Source organism: Heloderma suspectum, chromosome 4 (genome assembly GCF_057233095.1).
Source record: "Heloderma suspectum isolate Gila_16-S chromosome 4, 16-S_ref, whole genome shotgun sequence".
In the NCBI taxonomy this organism is placed as follows: Eukaryota; Metazoa; Chordata; class Lepidosauria; order Squamata; family Helodermatidae; genus Heloderma; species Heloderma suspectum.
The window spans coordinates 185,390,402-185,413,549 of record NC_139461.1 but is presented as its reverse complement, the minus strand read 5'-3'; the positions used below and the strand labels follow the sequence as shown (position 1 = coordinate 185,413,549).

The following is a 23,148-nucleotide window of genomic DNA, read 5'->3' as shown; positions in this document are numbered from 1 at the left end:
GTACGCTCTGGGGCCTCGGTGGCACCTTGCAGCACTTTAGACACTTTGGTCATATTAACTGACTTCTTCATATCTGCTTTCATGGCTTTTAACAGCAGGGTTTGATACTGGGTGAGGCGCTCTAGCCCCACTTGTGTTTTGGGATTCCAGCGAGGGGGGGATTTATTTACAAGGAGACTTTATTGGGTAACTTACAGCACACAGGCGTACTTAATGGCTGGATCAGACAGCTTCTCTGAACCACGAGCTATTGGGCTAAATGGGTTTTTATACCATACATGTTACCCATGAGGCAGCACAACACTAGCAAGCATTTTTAGCATAGGCTAGAAGTGTTTGGTTCTCAGGCACAGCTTCCTGTAAACAACTTCGCTTTCCAAAGTGCTTGATAACACTTTTTATTTATTAGTATGGGAAGACAAATTTTTTCTCTTTCTTTTGCTTTCTTTTTCTTTGCTGATCTGCCTGTATTGCAGATCATGTTTCAAACTTTTTATATAAAACTTTCTGCTCCATGCACCAGCCTTGTCTCTTTATTTGTCTTTTTTAAGTTAAACTTACTTAAACTTTTCTGCCTTACACTAGTCCCACTGACACACATTTGGGATAGGCTCTTCTTCTCCTTTTAGTTACATTTTCTTCATCTTAAAGAACTATTACATTATTGTGGCTACTTTACCCCAGGTAATAAGCTCCAGGCACAATCAGCTGCTTTTAATTTACCATGGGGGCAACTATGGCCACGCTTCTTTTTTATAAATGTTTTTTCTTTGCCTCTTGCCTTTTCTTTCTTTCTTTTTTTCCTCTCTTCTCTATCTGTCTGCTACTTTCTCTATTCCTTCTTTTCTACTTGCTTTTGTCTTTCTTTCCTTGTCATCCATTGGGAACCACACTCAGTATTATTTGGAGTTGCAACTAACACTAATCTGCAAATATCACATATATTTTATGATATTTAAGAAATCATAAAATATACACAACAAACTTTTTCTGCAATTTAACACAATGAATGGAAAACACTTCTTGCATGGTAAGGCATGATGGAGCAGATCCAGCAATTATACTGCTCTTCTGGCTGAAAGCTCAGGGCTCATTAAAATCAAGGGACGGGCATACCTACACACGCAGAGTTCTAGGTCACCATTTTTGCATTGGCAACTCTATGCTGCATGAGTTCTGGCAGAAGGAAATCTAAAAGTCACAGATCAAGCTCAGCCTGCTGTACACTGAGCTGACTACAAACACAGACACATGGTCTACAGCGATGAGAGTTCAAGTTTATCCAAAGCTTCACAGCACTGTCCATGGCAAGTCTTTGACAATTTAAAATTTTAGTTCATGTGCAGAGTGTCTCTAAAAAAGCCCAGACATTGATGGAGGCAAACAGAGAAGGCTCTGGGCAATGAAGATGCGATGTTTCCAGCAAAGGCTCTCTACTTTTGCATCAGTTTAAAAAGGGGAAGTGTGGCCCTACACCCCTTCTGACAGACAAGGGCCTTTAACTTTTTAGCAAGGCTTCTGTTTAAACAGAGCGGCACAGCTCAGCTCTCTAGCCATGATGCTTTAACTTGGGCAACTCCTCTGTAAATTTTATTTTACTTCTGTCAGGTTCTCTCACAGACATTTTAAGAACTTACTCTTTTTTTTTTTCTTTTCTAACCTGGTACACGAAAGCACTGAAACACTGAGTGCCGAAACTCAGGACGCTGGGGGGTGATGGGCATCGCTTTATACTTGCATTTTTCAGGCAGCCATTAATCTTCGGGGAGGCGGTGGGGTGATTTGCAGGACTTCAAAGGCAAGCTTCTCAGTTTGTTTGTATTTGTAAATCCCAAGCTCAAAACAGGACACGATGAGGTACAGGGCCACCAAATTCTTGCTTTGGCACGGGCAACAAATAACTCGGGTTAGCTTTCTTCGCTGGGGTCTCAAACAGGAAAACAGTCTTAATTTAAAGTTGTAACATCACTGACAGCGTCAGCCAGCCAGCTACACAGATCTCATTGTTTTTCAAGACAGTTGCTCCAATATCTTTTTCTCAATCAGGTTGGGTCTTTCAGCTTACACAGTTTATTGCAGCTTTCAGGAGCATGGCAGTAGCATGATTTTGGCTTGGCTAGGAACATGCTGTCTGGTTTCTCGGTCTCTTTAGCACACACACTTAGGCAGTGTAACACTGGACACTCAAATCAGTGAGATTTCTTCATTGCAGGGAATCCCACGGCAAAAGCTTAATGGTTACGCTCTTCAGAAATCATATAGCTGATGGTCAGTAGCTACAGGCTCTATGCAATTCTAACACAGTTCAAAGCTAAACACGGTTACCTTGACAGAGATCTTCAACATGGTCTTTCCGCTTCATTCTGCTTTGGGACAGTCTTATGGCACACTTTTCACTCGAAGAGGGGTCTAGCCTGTGCTCTGGGGGCTGATTCTTCACCTTTATTTTCTATTTTGCCTTTATTTTCTGGGTCTTCATTTTCAGTTTCTATTTCTTAGGGATTTCATCTCAATTAGGCGAGGTGATGATGTTGCACAACTCAGAACGTTGTGGGCAATTTTCCTGCCCCCCCCCCCTCTCGGCGCGCTAGGCTAACAGCTACTTCTTCGGCCTTACACTCTCATGCTCCCACGCTTTGTTAAAAGCCAGACTGTCCTGCAACATTTTTCTAATTAACAGCCTCAGATCTTGTTTTTTTTCCTCTCAGCTCGACCTTGAGCTTTTTGCTGTTTTCTCTTTCTATTCTGAATCTTTTTAAAAAAAACCTTTTTCCTTCTTTGTTTGACATACATCTCAAGGGGGTGCAAGGTTTGCTTCCCCCACCACCCATAGCCTCCCTCCTAAATTGAAGACAGACACAATTAGGGAATGGGAATTGGTCAGTGAGTAAGGGGTCTCACTGGCCGACACAAGAGGATTTTTCACACCACGCACTTTGCTACTGGCCTGGGCACCCGGACGGTCAACGGTATGCGTCAGAAACCGCAGTAGCCACTCACACAATCATCAATCTCTCCACTACATCCATATGTCCCTGCCACCCACTTTTCCCACTTTTTACCAGAGCGGAAAACGGCTTCCCCAGCTTCCTCAGCTTCCTACTGAGTACTGGCGTGCTAGGTACTGGCGCCCACTCGGGGGTGTGATCAGGCCCCCCTTCTACCCGCAAGGAGTAGGTTCTTTTGTATACGTATACCACCAACACTGACCTTCTTCATAAGGCGGGGCCCTCTTTTTTTCTGCCCAGTGGCCTTTCTCCCTAAAGGCGGGGCCCTCTTTTTCCCATATACTTGCCTTTCTCCTGAAGGCTTCCAATGTGGGTTTCAACTCAATTGCAGCTGCGATACAGGCAGGGCTCAAGTTCCTTCCTCCGCTTCCCAAGGTTCTCTTGCTGCTCGCTGCCGTTTGGGCGATCCCGGTGCAGGCTTTCTCCCATTCACTCGACAAAAAGGTCGGTGGCGCCAAGAAAGGGAGGCATGCGCCGAGCTCGTCTTCCCGGTGCGGCGATCAAGAGCAGGCAACTGCCACCTGTCTGGCTCAGAGCCTGCCACATCCGAGTCACGGCACCATTTATGTTGCAGAACCCAGAGTCAGAGAGACCACGGAGTGAAGGAAAAAGAGATTCTTTATTTAACGCGCGGGCTTAAGGCTGGAATCGTTTCCAAAGAGCCAGAAGCCCTGATTTACATTAGCACATTGGTTTTATAGACATTGTGACACATATGAAACGGCTCCTCTTCCCCCTCCCGCATGGGGTTGCAATCCTTAACATTTCTTTTCTTAGCACTATTGTTTATAATACAAGAACTGGGTTATAGGGTAGCCATGATAAGGAGAGAACAGAAGAGAACAGCAGAGAACAAGATATACAACTGTATGACCTTTGACAAGATAAGGAATTCCTGTGTCTCGTCAGCTTACAACAATATATTCAAGGGAGAAAGAGCTCAGCAAGAACATGAAGCATGAGACTGCATGAGGCTACTTAGTCTGACCCCTGATATGGCTGCTACAGTGCGAAGCTACAGTTTAGTGTTATGTTTGAATTAGCGGTAAGGGTATGAAAGCGCACGTGACTATTCGTAGTTTTCTGACAGACTCTTAATTTTCCTTGTTTGGATGCTTCTATTTTTTTGTTTTGTTTTAAAATTAGAACTAATTCAGATTGTGGTGTTGGTTCTCTTTAGGTGAAAAGGCCCATCAGTGCGAGGAGTGTGGAAAATGTTTTGGCCGACGAGACCACCTCACCGTTCATTATAAAAGTGTTCATCTAGGAGAAAAGGTGTGGCAAAAGTAAGTTTTATTTTAATTCTGAAACATACTCATACTGTGAGCAAAGATTGGACATGCTACTATTTACAATATGGCCTGGTTCAAGCAAAACTATCTTGATCTGCCAAACCATGACTTACTAGAAGGAGCCTTGTGCCAGCACGCTTCCTCCTCACCCTCCCTTTGCACACCAGGCTTTGAGGGAGATACTGTAGTTTGTTAGAACAGTTTCCATGATGTCCGAATTGGGAAACTCTGGTTTAAATACAGGTTCAAAGCTCCAGGTGGGGGCATTTTAGATCAGCAAACCCGTGTGGGAGGAAAGGCCATACCTTGGCACCAGTTTCTGGATCTTCAAAGCAACCGCGAGGACTGCAGATTAGTTTAAAAACAAAAATGGGATATCCTGATCTTGGATTGCATGTGCTGCATCTAGTTTGCTTTTGTTTTTGATGCTAAAACATATATCCTGCTTTTTTGCCAAAAGCAGTCCCTGAAACAACATACCATAACAAACACTTTCCCTTGAAATAAAACAACACAAAAATGTAAAAAATCTGTATCAATTAGTTTTACCCCAAGATGCCAGTACTAAGCACAGAGGGTAAAGTTGCTTTAACTTTTGCTGCTGTTCAGTGTTGTACATAGTTTGGTTCAAAATACCTTGGGATTAGCCCAATGTCTCTGAAGTAACTTGGGCTGCAATTGTGTGCATACTTCTGAATAAACTTGCATGGGAGCATGCTGTAGAGATATTTGCAAAATGTTCTTTTCTATATAGTTTCCAGAGGGGTATCCATGTTGGTCTTGTGGCACATTATAGACTAACAAACTTATTATAGCCTAAGCTTTTGTGGACTAGAATCTACTTCATCAGGTGCATGAAGTGTTATCCTAAGTTGGCATGTACACATGTGTACACATGTAATTTGGTAGTGGGGGTGGAGGATGGAGAGAGGGAATTGTAAACAATGAGGTCAGAGGGAAATGAAATGCAGAAATTACAGTCAGTGATAATTACCTTATTGATAGTGGCCATTCACAAAATAGTTTTTGGATGATAACAGACATCCTTGCACTGGTAAGCTGATGCATATATGTAGTGCAATTAAAAAAAACATACACTTTTGCACCTGTTCAAGCTACAGGAAATAGAGTTGAACCTTTTGATGAACTGTAAATTTGTCTGCCTTCCCATTCTTTGTGACGAAGAGACTGAAATGGTTCACAAACAGTGACCTAATGGATTTAGATCTTTCTACAGAACACAAATTAAAAGCAGGAAGAATTGAATGGTTAAACCTATGGTTTCATGTAAGCACTGAAAATATTCCTGGATGGGCAGCTGATCTTCTAACACATTTCTATTTCTTCGTTTTTCTTTGAAAGGTACAAAGCAACATTTCATCAGTGTGAAGTGTGTAAGAAAGTTTTTAAGGGAAAATCAAGTTTGGAAATGCATTTTCGGACACATTCAGGTAAAGAGTCTTAAACTATGATAGATCTGCATATTCTGAATCATAATAGTAGCAGGAAAGAGCACAGAGCTATTTCAGTGATCAGACAGATTTTACTTTTTTCCTGGCTACCATTGACACATATTGGTTGTTATAATTTTCTTGCAGTGTCAGTGCAATGTCACATTTTTGTGTCACATAGTGTACCTTAGCATCTTAAAAGTGAGTTTAGACTGCAGATAAGTAATTGTCAAAACCTCTGTCATGTGGAAAGCTAGCACTTCTAAGTCTAATTTTCTAAAGTAAACAGTCTTCCTGATACAGTAGCTTTTAAATGCAGGGCATTCTTGATATGGGGGAGCATTCCGTCCATGCAGCCTTCTTGTTAACGTATTGTTTTTATATATTTGTGTAAGAAAGCAGGTTCTCAATGTCAATTTGTGGCTATTTTGGTTAACTGTGATTATGCAGGCAGCTTGCCTATTGTTTTTTCAAAAGCTTTACCAATCTGTTTCCTTATTGTTCATGTTGCAGAGTTATTAAAGCACTTCAAAAAAGAATGACAGTAAACTTTAAAATGGCTTCTCTGTGTTTTTTCCTCAAATATATGCTGGACACTTTGGGTTCTGTAGGAATTACTTGGCAAAATATTTCTACATGCAACAATGAAACTAAGAACAATATGTACCATTGGTATAATAGGTGATAATGTTTACTTTATTAATGCTGACTTTTCAACACAGGTGAGAAGCCATACAAATGTCAAATTTGTAACCAGTCCTTCAGGATTAAGAAGACGTTAACTAAACACATGGTTATTCATTCAGATGCTCGCCCTTTTAACTGTCAATACTGCAATGCAACATTTAAACGAAAGGACAAGCTGAAATATCATACCGACCATGTGCATGGAGGAAAGTCTGCAGAAGAACCACTAAGCCCACTGTCAGAGGAGAAAATAATCTCTTTACCAACTCAGTACACACCTGATGACAAGGCTTTTCAAAGTGACTCAAAACCATTCATGGAACAGACCAAGACTTATCAAACAGAAACCAAAACAATGCTACAGAATGTATCCCCAGACACATGTGTGCCGGTAACACTGATACCTGTTCGAATGCGTGAAACTCAGTCAGATCTTGTACAGCATACCACCTCTATTACATCCTCTCCTCATAACATTCTTCCTCCACAGCCCCCTCCAGCAGACTATCAGCAAGCAACAGATCTGGCATTTCTAGAAAAATATACTCTCACTCCACAGCCAGCAAATATAGTTCATCCAGTCAGGCCTGAACAAATATTGGATCCTAGAGAACAGTCTTATCTTGGGACGCTATTGGGTCTTGATACAGCAACTTCTGTACAGAATATTTCAAGTAATGAACATTCATGAACATGTCTAATGGAATGTTAAATTCCATTAATTTTACTAATGCATTTAGCTAGTAAAAAAGCTAACATGCCTGTTAGAATTTCTGTGGCTTCCTCAGTCTTGAAAGCTGTGGAGCACAAAGAAAACAAGTGTTGGTTTTTTAATGCAGTGGTTTAGCACTTGAAGTATATTCATCATGTGGTTTTAAAAAATTGTATAGTTATTTTTTAAAAAGACTTTCAAAAGGTACTAGAGTCAAGAAATCCTAATGACATGTCTGCTCAATTGCAGATAACTGTTTATCTTTCTGTGTTTTAATTTTCCATGTACACAAATTTCCTTTCATATATGACAATGTTCTGGAAAGCTTTAGGGTGAAAACCACACACACCCCTCTTCATGCTGCAGATTAGCTTCATCCCAAATGAATGTCACATTAATTTGTGAAATTATTTGCATTTTAACATTATAATCTGAGAAAGTAATGGAGCAGATTGCAGCCTTTATTTAAAGTTAGAGTTTTGCCATTGCTGTCAGTAGGAGCAGGACTACATGTGTGTGTCAATATGTGATGCACACACTGGAAATCAATAGCTTAAGCATACCTTAGTTTCTTGCTTGGGCTAGCTTTCTTCATTTTGTCGAGGGGATTTGAAATATTTGAGAATCTTTTATTCAAGATCATTGCCAAATGTTATAACTTGTCATAATTAAAATCTGCTGAAAGGCAGGCTCAAATGGAGTTGAAACATCCATATCAACTATCTTTATTATGTTGTGATATAATGTAATCTGGCAGTCTGATCTACAACCAGGTTAAATCCAGAGTAGGTTAAACATGCTTTGATTGGCTTAATGTATGTGGACTAAAATTTTGAGGATCAAGGATTGATGCAACGACCTCTTCTACTTCCTTCCATACACAAATCCAAGGCTCTCCACTACTAGAGACAAGAGCACATATAGCCTTTGACATGGATAGGTTTAGGTAGGATGCCAGCAATGGCAGCATATTAGTTTGTGTAGATTAAAATGATGCAAAGACTGTTTTGACAATACCTAGCTCCACAATGAGACTGGGAACAGCTTTATCTATCTCATACTTCACTTTAGGGTACACTGAGGGAAGTGGAGACGTTAACACCCAAACCAGGAAATCCAGTGTTAATTTGAATGTGAGATCTTTCGACACGTACTTGTTGTGAGGAGAGTAGGAAAGCATGTGAACCTGATGCTCACTGCTAATCTTGCCCTGGGGGAGTAAGTAATGTGGGTGCTTCCAGATGGAGGGCTCTTAGTGCTACTAAGAGAAGGCATTGTGCAGCTATTCCATCTTTTTCTCCGTAACAGATTTTCTGCAGTAGTGAAAAAGACTGAAGAAGCTATGGGAAAACATGGGAGGGTTACAAGAATGTCATCTGGACGCGTACACACACACACACACACACGGGTAAAATTCTGTGAATGAGGCAGGGCAATGGTGCAATAAATGCTTTGTTTGGAAGCACCCTGTGTGGGTAGCCTCTTGGGTCAAAATGGAATGAAAATGGTTTATTTTTTGTTGATTACTGTTTGCAGCCCTATAAAATCCTTACTTGAGAAATATCCTTTTGATAAGAACCTTGACTTGCCCTGTTCCCACATGTGTGCTCATGGAGCAAGGTGATACTCAAAGGCAAAATGAAAGTAATGAATTCAGCAGTAAATGATTCTTCCCTTCCCAATCATGTTGACTACAAAACACCAAGTAAATTAAGGGCGCAATCCTATGCATGTTTAGACAGAGAAAAAGCCCACAACTCTCAGCATTCCCCAACCAGCATGGCTGGCTGGGGAATGCAGGGAGTTGTAGGCCTTTTCTCTGTCTAAACATGCATAGGATTGCGCCCTAAATGTCCTTAAACTCCTTCCCTTTTGCCTTTCTCAAGGCCTACTCAAGAATTGCTAAACATCGTTTCCCTTGTAATACAAACTTGTTTATCCAGATGATGTAGACAGCAATGTTTTTCCATTGTAAAGAACTGGTTTAAATTATGAGCATACTGTGCATTTCAATTCATGTACTTTAGTGCTGTATTCAGGAGGAAGATCCAAGTGGAATGTTTAACTGAGCAATCCTAGGTAAATTTACTTGGAAGTAAAATTCTGTTGAAATCAATGTGACTTCTGAGTAAAGTTGATTGTGATTGTACTGCTGGGTTGAAAGCATTCAGCTGTAAACCTTGATAGTGAAAGCATTTTTAATGCCTGATAACGTTAAAAAATGTTGACCGAGTAGTTACCATTTCTAGTGTTGAGAACTGTCTGGAGATGCAGAAAACTATCCTTGGTGCCACATACAACCTCCACTGGTTTTCTTTAGCTACTTGTGAATAGGACCTAAAGTGTATTTGAGATTTTGGAAAGATACAAATTGGTTCTTCAGTCCCCGGCAAATGTAGCACTTGATACCTCATTACATTTTTTTTTTAAATAAATAATACATTCTTAAATCTAAGCAATGATGGAACCAAAAGCTAGCTTGATGCTGGGCAGTCTCTGTTCTTGCTTGTGCATTCAGATCCTTAAAGACAGTTGCTACATGTTTCTTTAGTGAGTATTAGGCAAACTGATATTAGATCCAAAAAGGTTGAAGACGTTTTAAAATTCTTAGGGAACAATCCTATGGCTGCTAGACAGCGGCTAGATGGCCATAGGATATGTTGTTTTCTGGGAACCGATTTCCCCCCACTTCCGTGCTGCCTCTGAGGCAGCGCGGAACAGCCCTGTCCTCCATGCTCGCAAGAGGAGTGTGGAGCGGCCGGAAAGGGGTGTGGCTGGGGGGGTGTCCCGGGGTGAGGAGAGAGTAACTGCATGTATGACACATCCTATGTGTTGTAGAGCAGCCTCCTTCCCTGCTCTGTCCTCCTGTGCCTAGACAACCGCAATCGAAAATGCAGGGCAGGAGAAGCGCAGAGGGAACGATCCCCTCCGTGCTTCTCCTGCCCTGCTTTGGATAGGCGGTCGCCTCCGAGTTTGGAAGTGGCCGCCTATCTAGATAGGATTGCTCCCTTAATTGTTCCCTAAAGACACCAAAGATGTCTGTTCACTGTTGACTAGTACTAGAATATGTCGAATTGAACATACCTATTGAAAGATTGGTCCAAAGAGGCACAAATAAATCCTGGGGTTATGGCTATTTCAGGCTTAGTTCATACGAGAGGTGTGTGTGTGTTGGATGTTTGTAAGCGTGTAGCAAGACTAGAAGCATAGAGTAGTCGCTTTGATTTCAATTAAATTAGTCATGACTATCTTAAGCTTCATTAATTTCACCAGTTCTGCTCTTAGTATAACTAAATCTGGATCCAACCCAGTGCTATATTTTGGCATCCTTTTGATACTCTAGGAAATAAGCTCCATCTCTTCCAATATTGGTGTGTTCAGTAGAGAGGGCCACATGAGCTGGAAGCTGCTTATTTTTAATTGCTTGTGCTTAACAATGTGTGTGTGTTATATGGACACATTTGATGCTAAACTACATCTAGCTGGACTTGTGCTTACTCTGCAGCATATTTATTCAGAAATGGTTTCAAATGTGAAAAACATGACATGGCCCTTAAAAAAATGTCTTTATATATATTTTTTGACTTGGAAACCATAAAATTAAAAATAATATTGACTTCCACAAATCTATAGAATTTTTTACCATCACATTTTCAACATTAATGTTTCTACTACCTCAATGTAATCAGAGGTTTTCTAATGAGCTCACAGGCCATGGTTTGCCCATCTCTCTCCTAACCTGACCTTCAAATGCTATTGTAGAATGTTACTTGTAAAGCAGAGCAGGTTTTTGAGAACATAGCCAGTCACTAATACTCTATTGTGATGTCTGTTTGAAATGCAAATGCATGGAGACTGTACCATGTGGCTGAAGCCCCAGGGGCCAGAGGGCAGGTGCCTAGCCATGGTGAGAATTGCTTCTGTGTTTACTATTTCATGATGTGGGTTAACAGAACAGAATGAAATAACATATTCTGAAGAGGAGGGACAGTGCAGATCTGTAACTTTAAGTATAAAGCCATTGAAAATGTGAAATAGCACTAGTACCAAATTTGACTGGGCAGTATAGAAATTAGAAATGGGGTTGAAATTTTAGTGTAATACAGACAATTGACTAAGGATACTTGCCACAGAGAGCAACTTTCCCATGTCCACATTTCAAATGGCCACCACCCTCCAGTTTGTATTGATCAAGTCTGAGACTTTTTCTGCTCCTTCTGCCAACTATAGATCTTCGCACTTCTATCCCGTGTTTTTCCTCATTTCACAGGTTTCTCTGAACCCCCTTCTCTCTGCACCCCATAGCACTAACTGTTGTTTTCTCTGCATCACTACCCTTTGCTGTGCCACCCTCACCTGTTACTCCCTTCCCCCCCCCGATACTTTTTGTGTAACTTTGTTGAATATGTATACAAAGTGTAAAGTTTTTCTGTAGCTGTTACTGTTGTAGAAGAGTTTGAACAGGTTTGACTCTGCAATGAATTGGTCTAATAATTGTCTGCATATTTCTGAGTATCAAATCAATTGGAACATTTGTATGGCTCCTTGTTTCTTAATATTTTTAAGTACTTTATAAAATTACATTTGAGAAACACCAAACTATGACTCTAGTCTTGTGAGTATCTGATGCTTCTTGCAAAAGTACAGAATTGACCTGAGCCTTGCATATTAGTGAGAATGTAGGTGAAGCATTTTGCATACTCAACAAATCGTACAGATGCCAAATAAATTCATTGCATGGATACAAAATCCAGGCATTTTGTAACTATTTGTGCATGGTTTGTTGCTCAGTCCTTAAGTCGTGTCCGACTCTTCGTGACCCCATGGACCATAGCACACCAGGCCTTCTTGTTCTCTGCTCTCTCCCGGAGTGTGCTCAAGTTCATATTCATTGCATCTGTGCATGGTTCCTGGATGCTAAAGAGGGCAGGAGTAGGTTTCTCTTTCCATACGTGTCCTGTTCCTCGAATAGGACTGCGGCTTTCTTTTAGTCCCAAGTTTTGACTTGTTTGCCTCCTAACATACATACAGTGTATTGTGCACACTCTGCCTCCCCCAACCTGGTGCCCTCCAGATTTTAGGAATAACACTCCAATACAACCCAGCCAGCATGGCTGATTGGGATGATGGGAGTTGTAGTCCAAAACATCTAGTGGGACCCAGGTTGGAGAAGACTGGAACAGCGGAGGTGGGGCCTTTGCCCCTGCCTTCCCTGTTGTTTCTTAGTCCCTTCCTGTAGCTCAGCTTGATCCCTTCAGCCGTGCCTGGTAGAGGAGGCTGGCTGATGACAGTACCTGAAATGACTTGGTAATGGCTCTCTCTGGGGTAGGTGGCTGGTTCAGCATGATTTTGAAACAAGGTTTTAATTTAGACTTGAGGGTAGTTTTTTCTCCCCTCCGAAAAAAACTATTTTAGATGCAGAGATTTTTTTTTGTCTCCACTCTTAATTCTCATCTTTCTCCTTGTAAAATTTTTAAAAATGATAGAATGGGAAGTTTCACTAGTACTTCTTTTTTGAAGAGAAAATAACTAGGGCTTCAACATTCACGCAGTGTAAGCTGGGGGGGGGGGCACTTGTGGCCCGAGAGATGTTTTGTCCTACAGCTCCATCATCCATGGCTATGCTAGCAAGGGTGATGCGAGTGGAAGGTGAAAACATCTGGAGACCATAAATTGCCCACCCCGGTCTAGAGTAATCAAAAAAGCTGACTCTGATCAGACAACGCGCTTCTAGCTGGCGAACGCTGGGAGTTGCAGGACTTCCTAACTATGCACAGGATTGCGCCCCAAATTCACAGCCTGAGTGTGAGGAGTCGGGTCGCGCACGCCGAAGCAAGACCCTCCAGCGCCTCCCCACACCCGCAGCCCCTTTTCCCCCGTCTGCGCGCGTTTCAAATACGACGCTCGCTCGTCATTGGTGGGTGGCGGTGCACGCACCGGCTCTGCGGCTTGGCGCGGCTGAAAGGGGGCGGGGAGCCAAAGGAAGGAGCGGCTCGCGCGGTTGGCCGAGGCTTTCTTCCCTGTCGGCCGTTGGAAGGGGGCTCCCGCGCGAGGATTGGCTGGTCGTCTGCCGACGCTCCTGCTCTGATTGGCGGCGGTTCTGGGTTTGAATCCCGGAGTAGCGGTTGGAGGGGAAGGGGCCGGCTGTGCGTGAGGGGCTTTATGACCGCGGAGGGGAGCGGGCCCGCGCGGCTGCCCGTGCCGAGGGGAGCCGAGGGGCGACGCGGCTTGGCTTGGCTTGGCTGCCCCCGCGCGGGGCTATGGCGGCGGGGAGGCAGCGCGTGGAAGCCGCCGGGCTTCGCGAGCGGAGTTCTCCCGCGCGGAGGCGGCGCCGCTGGGCTGCCGGCGGGGGCCGCGAGGCTGCCGCCGACGGCTCGGCGCGCGAGAGCCCCGCCGTCCTGACGCTCAGCCACTTCTCCCGGCCGCCCTTCCTCAGCTTCGGCACCGTCCGCGTCGGCGCCTCGCGCGTCCGTCGCCTGGCCGCGGAGAACCCCAACGCCGAGCCCGTGCGCCTGGCCGTCTGCCGCCCGCCGCCCGCCGCGAGGGGCTTCACTGCGGAGCAGGGCGCCTTCCTCCTCCAGGTGCGTGGCAGGGCAGCCTGTTACTGCCGTCGTCGTTCTTGTTAGCCTCATCGTCATCTTATTGAAAAGCGGGACCCGCCGCATCCAGGACTGAATCTGTGGTTGATCGTAGCCTTTACGCGCCGCTGATACTTTGGGAGCTTCTGTCCATAGGAAGCAGGAGCAGGTTTAATGATTCCCCCCCCCCCCCCCATGGGGATGTTGTTAAATCTGGCTGTTAAATATTTAGCGCTCCCTTGTAGCATGCAAGGGAACGCAGAGGGGTCGGTCTGAGTTGTGCTTGTAAACGGAGGTACTCTTCTGTAGGTGTTCGTCACAGCAAGTAGGCTGGCAGTCTGATGTTTCGTGCTTTCCTTTTGCAGCCTGGAGAGAGGATATTCATTTCAATTACGTGGACGCCGCTGGAAGGTGGCAAAGTTCGGGAACTCATAACCTTTGTTGTAAATGATGTTGTCAAACATCAAGCCGTTTTGCTGGGTACTGCAGAACAGCCGTTAAAGAATAAGGCAAGCAGCTGTTTAAATTTTTCTTTCTTTGTTTATTTGCAACACTGTCCAGGCTTCTGCTTTGGCTTGCAAGTTGACGGTCCAGTTATATACAGCTTCGGTAGTAGATTGAAAATCTCCTCTGGGCAGGGTGTTTTGTGCAACCTGTGTTTGAAGTAGGAGGAACCAAGCTGGTGTGGTTTAATCCAAGCTTCCATAGGTGATAGGACTTTTTCCTAAAAGTCTCCTATTCCCTGCCCCTAGAATACCTCCTTTGGTTTCAGCCAGTCCTGGACTTGCCAGATGCTCTGGATTCTACAAAATTGAAAGTAGCCACTGTGAATAAATATGCTGTGCTGATACCTGTATGAGTTCTGAGTACTGGCTTTATTGGCTTTATTGCAACAACTTGCTGCCTTTATTCCCTTTTACTTTGCAAGGTTGCATCAATACTGATGTTTGCTGTTCCAGTTAGTAGCAAAAATGTTGCAGCAGTTGTATGCTGCAGGCTATATGGGACTAGGGAGAAAGAAAGGAGGCACCACGTAGCTATTCAGGGCTTTTAATATATGCACTCATTAATAGCTGTTTATCTGTGTTGGTTTCATTTGCAGAAGTGTCTGTGGGATACTATTAAAAAGAGAACTCCTGCACTACAGTCACGATGTAAGAAAAGACTGTCCATCATTAAAAATGTTAATGAAACTTTTCAGATGTCTGAAAAAACGGCTAGAGGTAGAAGCCCTCTTCAGTCCTGTGAAAACTTGGAAGTGAATAGAGATAGCATTTCACCTAATGTGGATTCTCTAATCCTCTTGGAAAATAAGCTTTCTCTCTCTCCTATTAGTCCCATACTGCAAGAAAACCAGCATGTCACGTGCACCCCTCTATCAATGAGATCAACTACATATTCTGTTTCTGGCATAGCAGTGTGTGATGAATTATTAAAGGATGTAAAAGAAACCTGTACTGTTATGCCACTGTGTGATTATCTTGTAGAAACAAAATTGGGAACTGCACACAATACTTTTAATTCAGTGGAAGCACAAAGTTCCAATCCAGATTCAGTTTGCACTCCAGAACCACTGAAAAGACCACAAGTTCCTTTGAATCACAGGAGGATTTTAAGCCCTGATTCTTTTGTAAACAACAGCTATGAATTTATTGAAGAACCTGCTCCAGCAGTGTCGATTCTTTCACCTGATCAGTTTTTAAAAGAAAATCAAGTCGTTATTCAGGCAGCTTCACAGGCTCCTAAATCTGTGTCTATTTCAAGTGTGAAATCTTGCATGTCAAGGCCAATTTCTCCAAAACAGAAAGAAAAAGTGCAAGTTGTAACTTTTTCTGTGGAATCCCAGGTTTCAAATAAAGCCCGTAACAATGTCTACTATAGAAAAATTGCAACGCCTCAATATGAGAACTTTGAACGAAATGTTAGTGGCAATAGGAAAAGTGACAAAGATCAGACTTGCTGCTTCCAGAAAGAACAACCTAAGAAAAGGCCTGTTCTTACCAGCACTGTTACCAAAAGTAAGCCAGATCCTCCTGAGGTAAAAGGAATAGAGATGCTGAAACCAAAATCTAGAAAATGTCTTTCTAATGCAGTACAGCAGTGTGTGGATATTATTCCTCAAAGGGTAATGCCAAGACTTCCAGTTATAGAACCCCTCTCAGGTGAAGCTAAATGTTGCAAAGTTAAACCAGCTTCTACTTGTTTGGGATCAACTTCATATAGTCGTAAAAGAAAAAATGGAGAATATTTAGAAGATGCTATTAGCAGAAGTGAAGAACATGAGAATTTTGAAACAAAAAAAATCCTGATGTCCTGTGTAGAAAATGAAAATCAGAGTGCTTACAAAACATCAGTTCCCAAATCTGTGAACAGAGGGAAGCAAAGTCAGAAAAAGAGACCTGGTGATGTATTCTTTAAAAAAATATATTTGTTAAAGAAAATATTTGCGATTGCATGTTGCCAGGGATTGGTTTGTTATATGTACAGTAAGTAGCATTTGATGCAGCGCAGTGGGAATCTGTGTGTGTGTGTGTGTGTTACTCATGTTTAGTACCTTGCTGGTACATAGCTTTCATTTGGCATCTAATACAGGGGTGCACAACCTGCAACTCCCCAAGAGGTTATGTGTGACTTCACCAATCACTATTGCTTTTTCCCTGCTGCTGCTAGCAGCAAGGAAAAAGAAATCTGCATCAGGATTGATGGGGGAGGTGGAGAGAAGGCTCTTCACTCCCTCCCATAAAGAAAGAGAATTGCTGGCATGTGTGTGCGTGCACCTGTGTGCTGCCCCCAGCTAGCATCACAAGTGTCCCTTGGAGCTTGTGCATCCCTGCTGTATTAGAAGCACCACTTTGAATCTGAGAAGAGCAGAAACGTCTACAGTTAAATTGAAATGGTGTGTAATTTATTTATTTATTGAGAACATTTGAGCCACCCTTTAGTAAAAACTGTTTCCATGATGAAGTGAAGTCAGTACATTGCTTCCAACAAGCTGACTTTTCTCATATACCTTGAAGAACAGGGACTAGGGGAAAAGGGGAAAAATTCAATGCCACAAATCTTGTTGCCAGTGGCGACTGCCTGCCCTGAATGGCCAGCATAAATTGCAGAGAACTCAGAATTTGGGGGTTGGAAGATCTTCCACTGCGTCAGGCTCAATATACTATTCCCAGTTTGCACTGGACAACGGCCAAGTGGTAAAGGGACTCGTACAGCTCCAAACCTGGTGTGAAGTGGAAGATGCAGTCTCTCCATCTCCTTATTTTCCTGCACCTCTCAAAGGAATGGGAATTGATGGTGACCACAAATAAATGGTTGGCTGGGACAGTGAACAAAGTTTGTGAATCTCTGAAGAAAGAAGCTTGACACCTGTAGGTAGGAAAAACAATTAGTGGAAATAAAATTCAAACTGGGGTTACCTCCTGTGTCACAGCCTGGAGAGCATTCCCACAGACATTCATGGTATATAGTTGTGGGGAGAGGGAATGTGCCCTCCATAGTATCTGAGCTGAAGCCAAGTGGGTATGGTACTATCTGAGAGGGTTTGCAGGTTTATATACTCTTGGAACAATGAATATTTCCTGCTCAGGAAGACTGCCGCAGAATTATGGCTTATTTGCATGATTTCTTTGTCTTTTGCCTCTTGTTTAGTCTTGTTTTTAATTTTTTTTTCAGGTACCTTATCTCAAAAATCAAAGACTGTTAGAAGAACTAAAAACATAGTTCCTGTTGCACAGTCTCATCTGACCTTTGTGAAACCTTTAAAAACAGGTGAGAGTAAATTCTTGATCCTTTGTATTCTTCAAGAAAAAGAAAAACCTCTTTGTACCCGTTTAGATGTCTACACTTTTGATAGAGTTTACCTGGAATAAAGGACTGTCTGTGGCTATTCTCTGAAGTTGTATTGTATTCAGTAGTAAAAATCTGCAGATTTATATGCTTTTTATTCTGTTTCACAACTGGTAAATGTATAAATAATAAATTACTTCTCTTTCAGGACATATGTAAGTTATATACTGTGCTAGGTGATAAATTTGATCTCTGTGTTTTACGCATGATAAAATATTTCATAATGATTACATAATGTCAAACTCCCCAGTCTGGTGCATGTGAATAAATTGCCACTTAAAAATTGCATCTTATCCTGGCTCCCCTGCCTAGACTGGTGAGTCTGACCTAGGGAATTTAGCTACTGATGCTGTTCAATTCTAGCACAAAGATCTGCCTACATAACTAATGTGATGATGCCGTAGTGCTGTATAAGCTGTGCTCGTCACAGTTCTGCCCATTTTCTTAGCTTCACTAATGCTAGGGCTGCATCCTTGCATGAGAGGATGCCTGTGGACTCAGTGGCTGCTTGCTGCCTGCTTTGGGCATTTAAAAGCACACACATGAAATTAAGGCAGAATATGGTGAGTGTGTAATAGCCTAGCAATGTGACAGGCTTGAAGTACAATAGGCAGTGGCCCATGTTACTATTGAACTGATTTATTCTTTATAATCTGTCTGGCAACTAGTGTTTCTCACAGGTCCCATGAGGGGAGACAAGTGAAACTATGTGCTCCTACCCCACAAAGTGACCTACAAACAAGTTCCATTGCTATTCCTCCTCTGTCCTGCAGTACCTATAACTTTGCTTCCCTTCCATGGTACTTGAATGATGTAGAACAGACAGCAAGGAAGCATTCTCCTATTAATCTTATACTTTTATACTCTGTTTGCTTTTTCCCCCTCTGTCACTTCCGACAGTATATAGAGGAGAAGTAAGAGCTAAAAACTGAGGCAACCAAGCAGAAACCCTGCAGAGGGACAGATTTGGTGCAATGTTGCCAATTCCTAGCGTAATAGCATGTGTTGTTATGAGCATATGCACTTCTTATATGGAATAAATAGCTTGATGGACTCCATCCCTATAGCTATTGTGTTGTGCACTGAAGAAGTCGGGAGGGGAGATCAAGAGGGACAGGAGAAGAAAGATTAGGCTGAAAAATGAGTTGCTATTGGCCATATTGTAGGATAAAACCAGAGAGGGCCAAGTCTGGCTTTGCCCTGCCTTGGGAAAAATGGAGGATATGGGATGCAAGATTACTATATTGTTGTTTTGCTTTTTGATTGTTGATTTTAGTTTTGCTAGCCACCTTGGGCATTTTTTATCCTATATTTATAGTATACTAACATGTATAGAAAGGCTCAGTATAAATGTAGTTAAATAGGTTGGATTCAGATTTGCCGTTCCATGAACAGAAGGGCCCCTGTTCATAGAAGACACTGAAAACCAGTGGAGGCTTCGCGCTGGTTGGAAGGGAGCATGGAGGTGATCTTCGCCCATTACCCCTGCAGCTCCTTGTGTCACCTCTCAAGCTGCTCCAGAAGGTTCCCCAGCCCTCCAGAGCAGCTTTTAAGGAGCTGCAGTGGGAAGGAAGAATAACAAAGATTTCCTCCCTTCCTTCCTCCAGCACAAACGAAAATTCTGCTAAGCGCTCTTCTGGATCTATCCCGTAATGTGCACCCTCAGATAATGCACTTGCTAGATGGTGTTTGTGCCATTGTCTTTTAACTTGTGCACACCTAAAACTACATTTGCACACTGCAATTGAGTGCTGAAGTATCTCTCATTGGACTGGGATCTCAGTGCTTCATGTAGAAAATTAATGTCACTTTTAATTCTTTTAAAAGATATTCCTAGGCATCCAATGCCTTTTGTGGCCAAGAACATGTTTTATGATGAGCGCTGGAAAGAAAAACAGCAACGAGGGTTTACTTGGTGGTTGAATTTTGTACTTACTCCTGATGACTTTATAGTGAAGATGGACACTTCACAAGGTAAAACTAATCTTCAGAGTCTTCTTAATATTTCAGAAAAGGTGCACTTATACAATTGCTCTAGATTTCAGCACTCTGGTGTGTCTACATATAAACCGTCCATTAAACTGTCTCCATCTATTATGATCAGTTGGGGAAATTTTGTTATGTGTCCTGCTGCCATCTGAAGTGAGGTTGGCAAGCATACACGAGGAGGCTTTTTCCTGGGCCTTGCCTAGGATTTGGAACTCCCTGCTCAGAAAAACCTATCTGGACTCCTTGCTGATGACATTTTGAAGACATCTGAAGACCTATTTATTCTGGCAGGTGATCGACCTGCTGGATAAGTGATTGATTATTACTTCCCCTGGCTGGGAATCTGGAACTTGTTTTATGGGATATCTACTGCCTCCTGTCCTTCTTTTCTTTGTATCTTTTGATTTTTAGCTATTTGTTTTTAAGAAATTGTTTGAACTGCTTTGAATATTTTTTTAGTCCTTTACATTTTTTAAAAAGGAAAACAATTACAAAATGGGCAGTAAGCAGTATTATGTACATTTTAAGTTATATAGAGTATTCAAAAATCTAAGTTCAGGAAAGATTACAATTCCAGAGTGATTCTTTTGCAGGTAGCAGTTAGATGGAAAGAGAAGCATCTATTATTACTCTGGCTTGATAAAATGTGGGAAGTTTCAGTCATGCCTTGGCCCTCCCAAAGAGTGTTCCTCTGACCATTCAAATACGTAATGGAAAGCAAACCCTTGTCCAGTCAACACTGCTGTTTTTTTCCATTATGCATTTGAATGGTTGGAGGAAAATTCCTTTGGTGGGATTAAGGATCTACAAAACTTTGTAAGAGAACGTGTATATCTTCCGAGAATTATCAGTTTATTAAAACCTTCAGTCATGGACAAGTAACCCACATTCTTTGTGGTGGACTTTTTCCTAGAAAAATGGTTTCCATTTATTATATACAAAAACAATGCATAGAAAACCATTGTATCTTGAGTTACTTTGTAATGTGAAAGTGAGGAAGGAAGAAGCATAATACAAAACAAATTTTTTAATGGAAAGGATGTAAATTAGTATTTACCATGCCTTTTAGGATAACACATTACAAGGCAGCGTTCAAAATTCAGAGGCAATAAAAGCACTGTATGCTTAGTAAATGCAATAAAACCATGACATAACAAAATAATGTAAAACCATAAAATGATGTAAACATTAATAACGTATTTTGACATATTACTTAATTTGAATCACTTCTTGCATTCACATGTACAGAGCTGCTTTAACTTGACAGCTAATATTAAACAAGTTTTATTAAGCAAGAATTCTTTCAGTGTTAAAGCTGTGTGTCCGTTCTTATTTATTTATTTATTAAATTTATTAATCGCCCATCTGACTGGTCACCCAGCCACTCTGGGCGATGTACAACCCCCATAAAACAATTTAAAACAATAAAATTTTACCATAATTTTTTTTTTTTAAATACCCTAACCCACCCCAAATGCCTGCCTGAACAACCACGTTTTTAATGCATGACGGAAGCTCATTAAAGAGGGGGCATGACGGAGTTCCCTAGGGAGGGAGTTCCACAGAGTGGGGGCCACCACAGAGAAGGCCCTCTCCCTCGTCCCCACCAGTCTAGCTGTCCTGGCTGATGGGACAGAGAGAAGGCCATCTGAGGCTGATCTTGTTAAGCGGCCTGTCTGGTGTTGCTGGAGGCGCTCCTTAAGATAGGCTGGGCCGGAACCATATAGGGTTTTAAAGGTCAAAACCAACACCTTGAATTTGGCCCGGAAAACAACTGGTAACCAGTGCAACTCCTTCAGCACTGGAGTGATGTGATCTCGCCGGCAGCTGCCTTTAATCAGGCGAGCCGCCGCGTTCTGTACCAGCTGCAGCTTCCGAACCGTCTTCAAGGGTAACCCCACGTAGAGCGCATTACAGTAGTCTAAACGAGAGGAGACCAAGGCATGTACTACCGATGGGAGCAGATGGTGAGGAAGGAAGGGGCGCAGCCGCCGTATCAGATGGAGTTGATACAGTGCTGTCCGGCTCACAGCTGACACCTGAGCCTCCATGGACAGCTGGGAGTCCAAAATGAACCCCAGGCTGCGGACCTGGTCTTTCAAGGGTAGCCGTACCCCATTCAACAGCAGGTCCCCCAGCCTCCTCTTGTCTCCCACCAAAAGTACCTCGGTCTTGTCAGGGTTCAGCTTCAGCTTATTCCTCCCCATCCAGCCACTCACCGTCTCCAGACATTTGGACAGGGATTCTACGGCCAACCTTGATGAAGATTTGAATGAGAGGTAGAGCTGTGTGTCATCCACATATTGATGACACTGCACCCCAAACCTCCTGATGATAGCCCCCAGTGGCTTCACATAGATGTTAAATAGCATCGGGGAGAGGATGGAACCCTGTGGCACCCCACAAGTAAGTGGCCACGGGTCCGAAACCTCCTCTCCCAGTGCTACCCTCTGGTACCTGCCGGAGAGGAAGGACCGGAACCACCGCAATACAGTGTCTCCAGTGCCCAACCCCTCCAGGCGGTCCAGGAGGATACCGTGGTCAACGGTATCAAAAGCCGCTGAGAGGTCGAGGAGAACAAGGAAGGAGCATTCACCCCTATCCAGAGCCCTCCTCATATCATCCACCAAGGCGACCAAGGCCGTTTCTGTCCCATGCCCAGGCCTGAAGCCCGACTGAAATGGGTCTAGATAATCAGTTTCTTCCAAGTGTGCCTTCAACTGCACCGCCACCACCCGCTCAATCACCTTGCCCCAAAATGGCAGATTTGAGACTGGGCGAAAGTTGTTCAGAACTTGAGGATCCAAGGAGGGCTTCTTTAAGAGCGGTCTTATCACTGGCTCCTTGAGGGCTGATGGCATCACTCCCTCCTCAAGGGAGGCGTTCACCACCGCCTTGATCCCCTCACCCAGTCTCTCTCTGCAGCCCATAATGAGCCAAGATGGGCAAGGATCAAGTAAGCAGGTGGTCGGCCTTACAGATGAAAGCACCTTGTCCACTTCATCAGGAGGAAGACGCTGGAACCGATCCCACAAAACTGTTTTGCCACAGGCCGCCTCTTGCTCACTAACTGTATCCACAGTGTGCAGAGTAACACACCTAATCTGATCAGTTTTATCTGCAAAGTGCCTTGCCAAAGCCTCACAGGAGGCCTTAGAATGCTCCAGTGGTTCCGGAGCCACTGGACCAACCAGGCTCCGGACCACTTGGAACAGCCTCCTGGGGCAGCACTCTGCAGACGCGATGGAGGCAGCATAATATTCGTTTTTTGCTGCCTTCACCGCCACGTGATAGGCTGAAGATATAGCTCTAGCCTGTGTCTGATCGTCTTTGGAACGAGACTTCCGCCACCGGCGCTCTAGCCGTCTCACCTCCTGTTTCAGAGCTCGTAACTGCGGATTGAACCATGGTGCAGTCCGAGCCCTGTTCAGGGGGAGAGGGCGTTTCGGAGCCACCTGATCTAATGCCCTGGTGATTGCGGCATTCCAGCCACCCACCAGGGTCTAGACCGAGTGGCCGTTGGCATGCCCCAGAGAATCCCCAAGCGCGTTCAGGAATCCATTTGGATCCATAAGACGCCTG

General features: G+C 43.3%; 2 protein-coding genes across 3 annotated transcripts in view; both read left to right on the top strand.

Annotated features, from left to right (window-relative positions):
* The window catches only part of ZBTB41 (zinc finger and BTB domain containing 41), a 33,071-nt gene extending 21,083 nt beyond the window's left edge, over positions 1-11,988 (top strand). The window contains exons 9-12 of one of the 2 annotated variants that reach the window (XR_014790441.1): positions 4,189-4,294; positions 5,663-5,751; positions 6,474-8,678; positions 8,988-11,988. Coding sequence is in view for 1 of the 2 variants with exons in the window: in XM_084851495.1 (XP_084707621.1) it covers positions 4,189-4,294; positions 5,663-5,751; positions 6,474-7,129 (851 nt within the window). In the remaining variant the exon portion in view is untranslated. Of the gene's footprint in view, positions 1-4,188; positions 4,295-5,662; positions 5,752-6,473 lie in introns of both variants that reach the window. The other variant, XM_084851495.1, reaches the window with a different exon arrangement.
* Positions 11,989-13,243: 1,255 nt separating this feature from the next.
* ASPM (assembly factor for spindle microtubules) overlaps positions 13,244-23,148 on the top strand; it is a 33,855-nt gene continuing 23,950 nt past the window's right edge. The window contains exons 1-5 of the mRNA XM_084851493.1: positions 13,244-13,731; positions 14,094-14,237; positions 14,831-16,130; positions 17,404-17,499; positions 19,405-19,551. Of these exons, the coding sequence (XP_084707619.1) occupies positions 13,411-13,731; positions 14,094-14,237; positions 14,831-16,130; positions 17,404-17,499; positions 19,405-19,551 (2,008 nt within the window). The 5' untranslated portion in view covers positions 13,244-13,410. The remainder of the gene's footprint in view (positions 13,732-14,093; positions 14,238-14,830; positions 16,131-17,403; positions 17,500-19,404; positions 19,552-23,148) is intronic.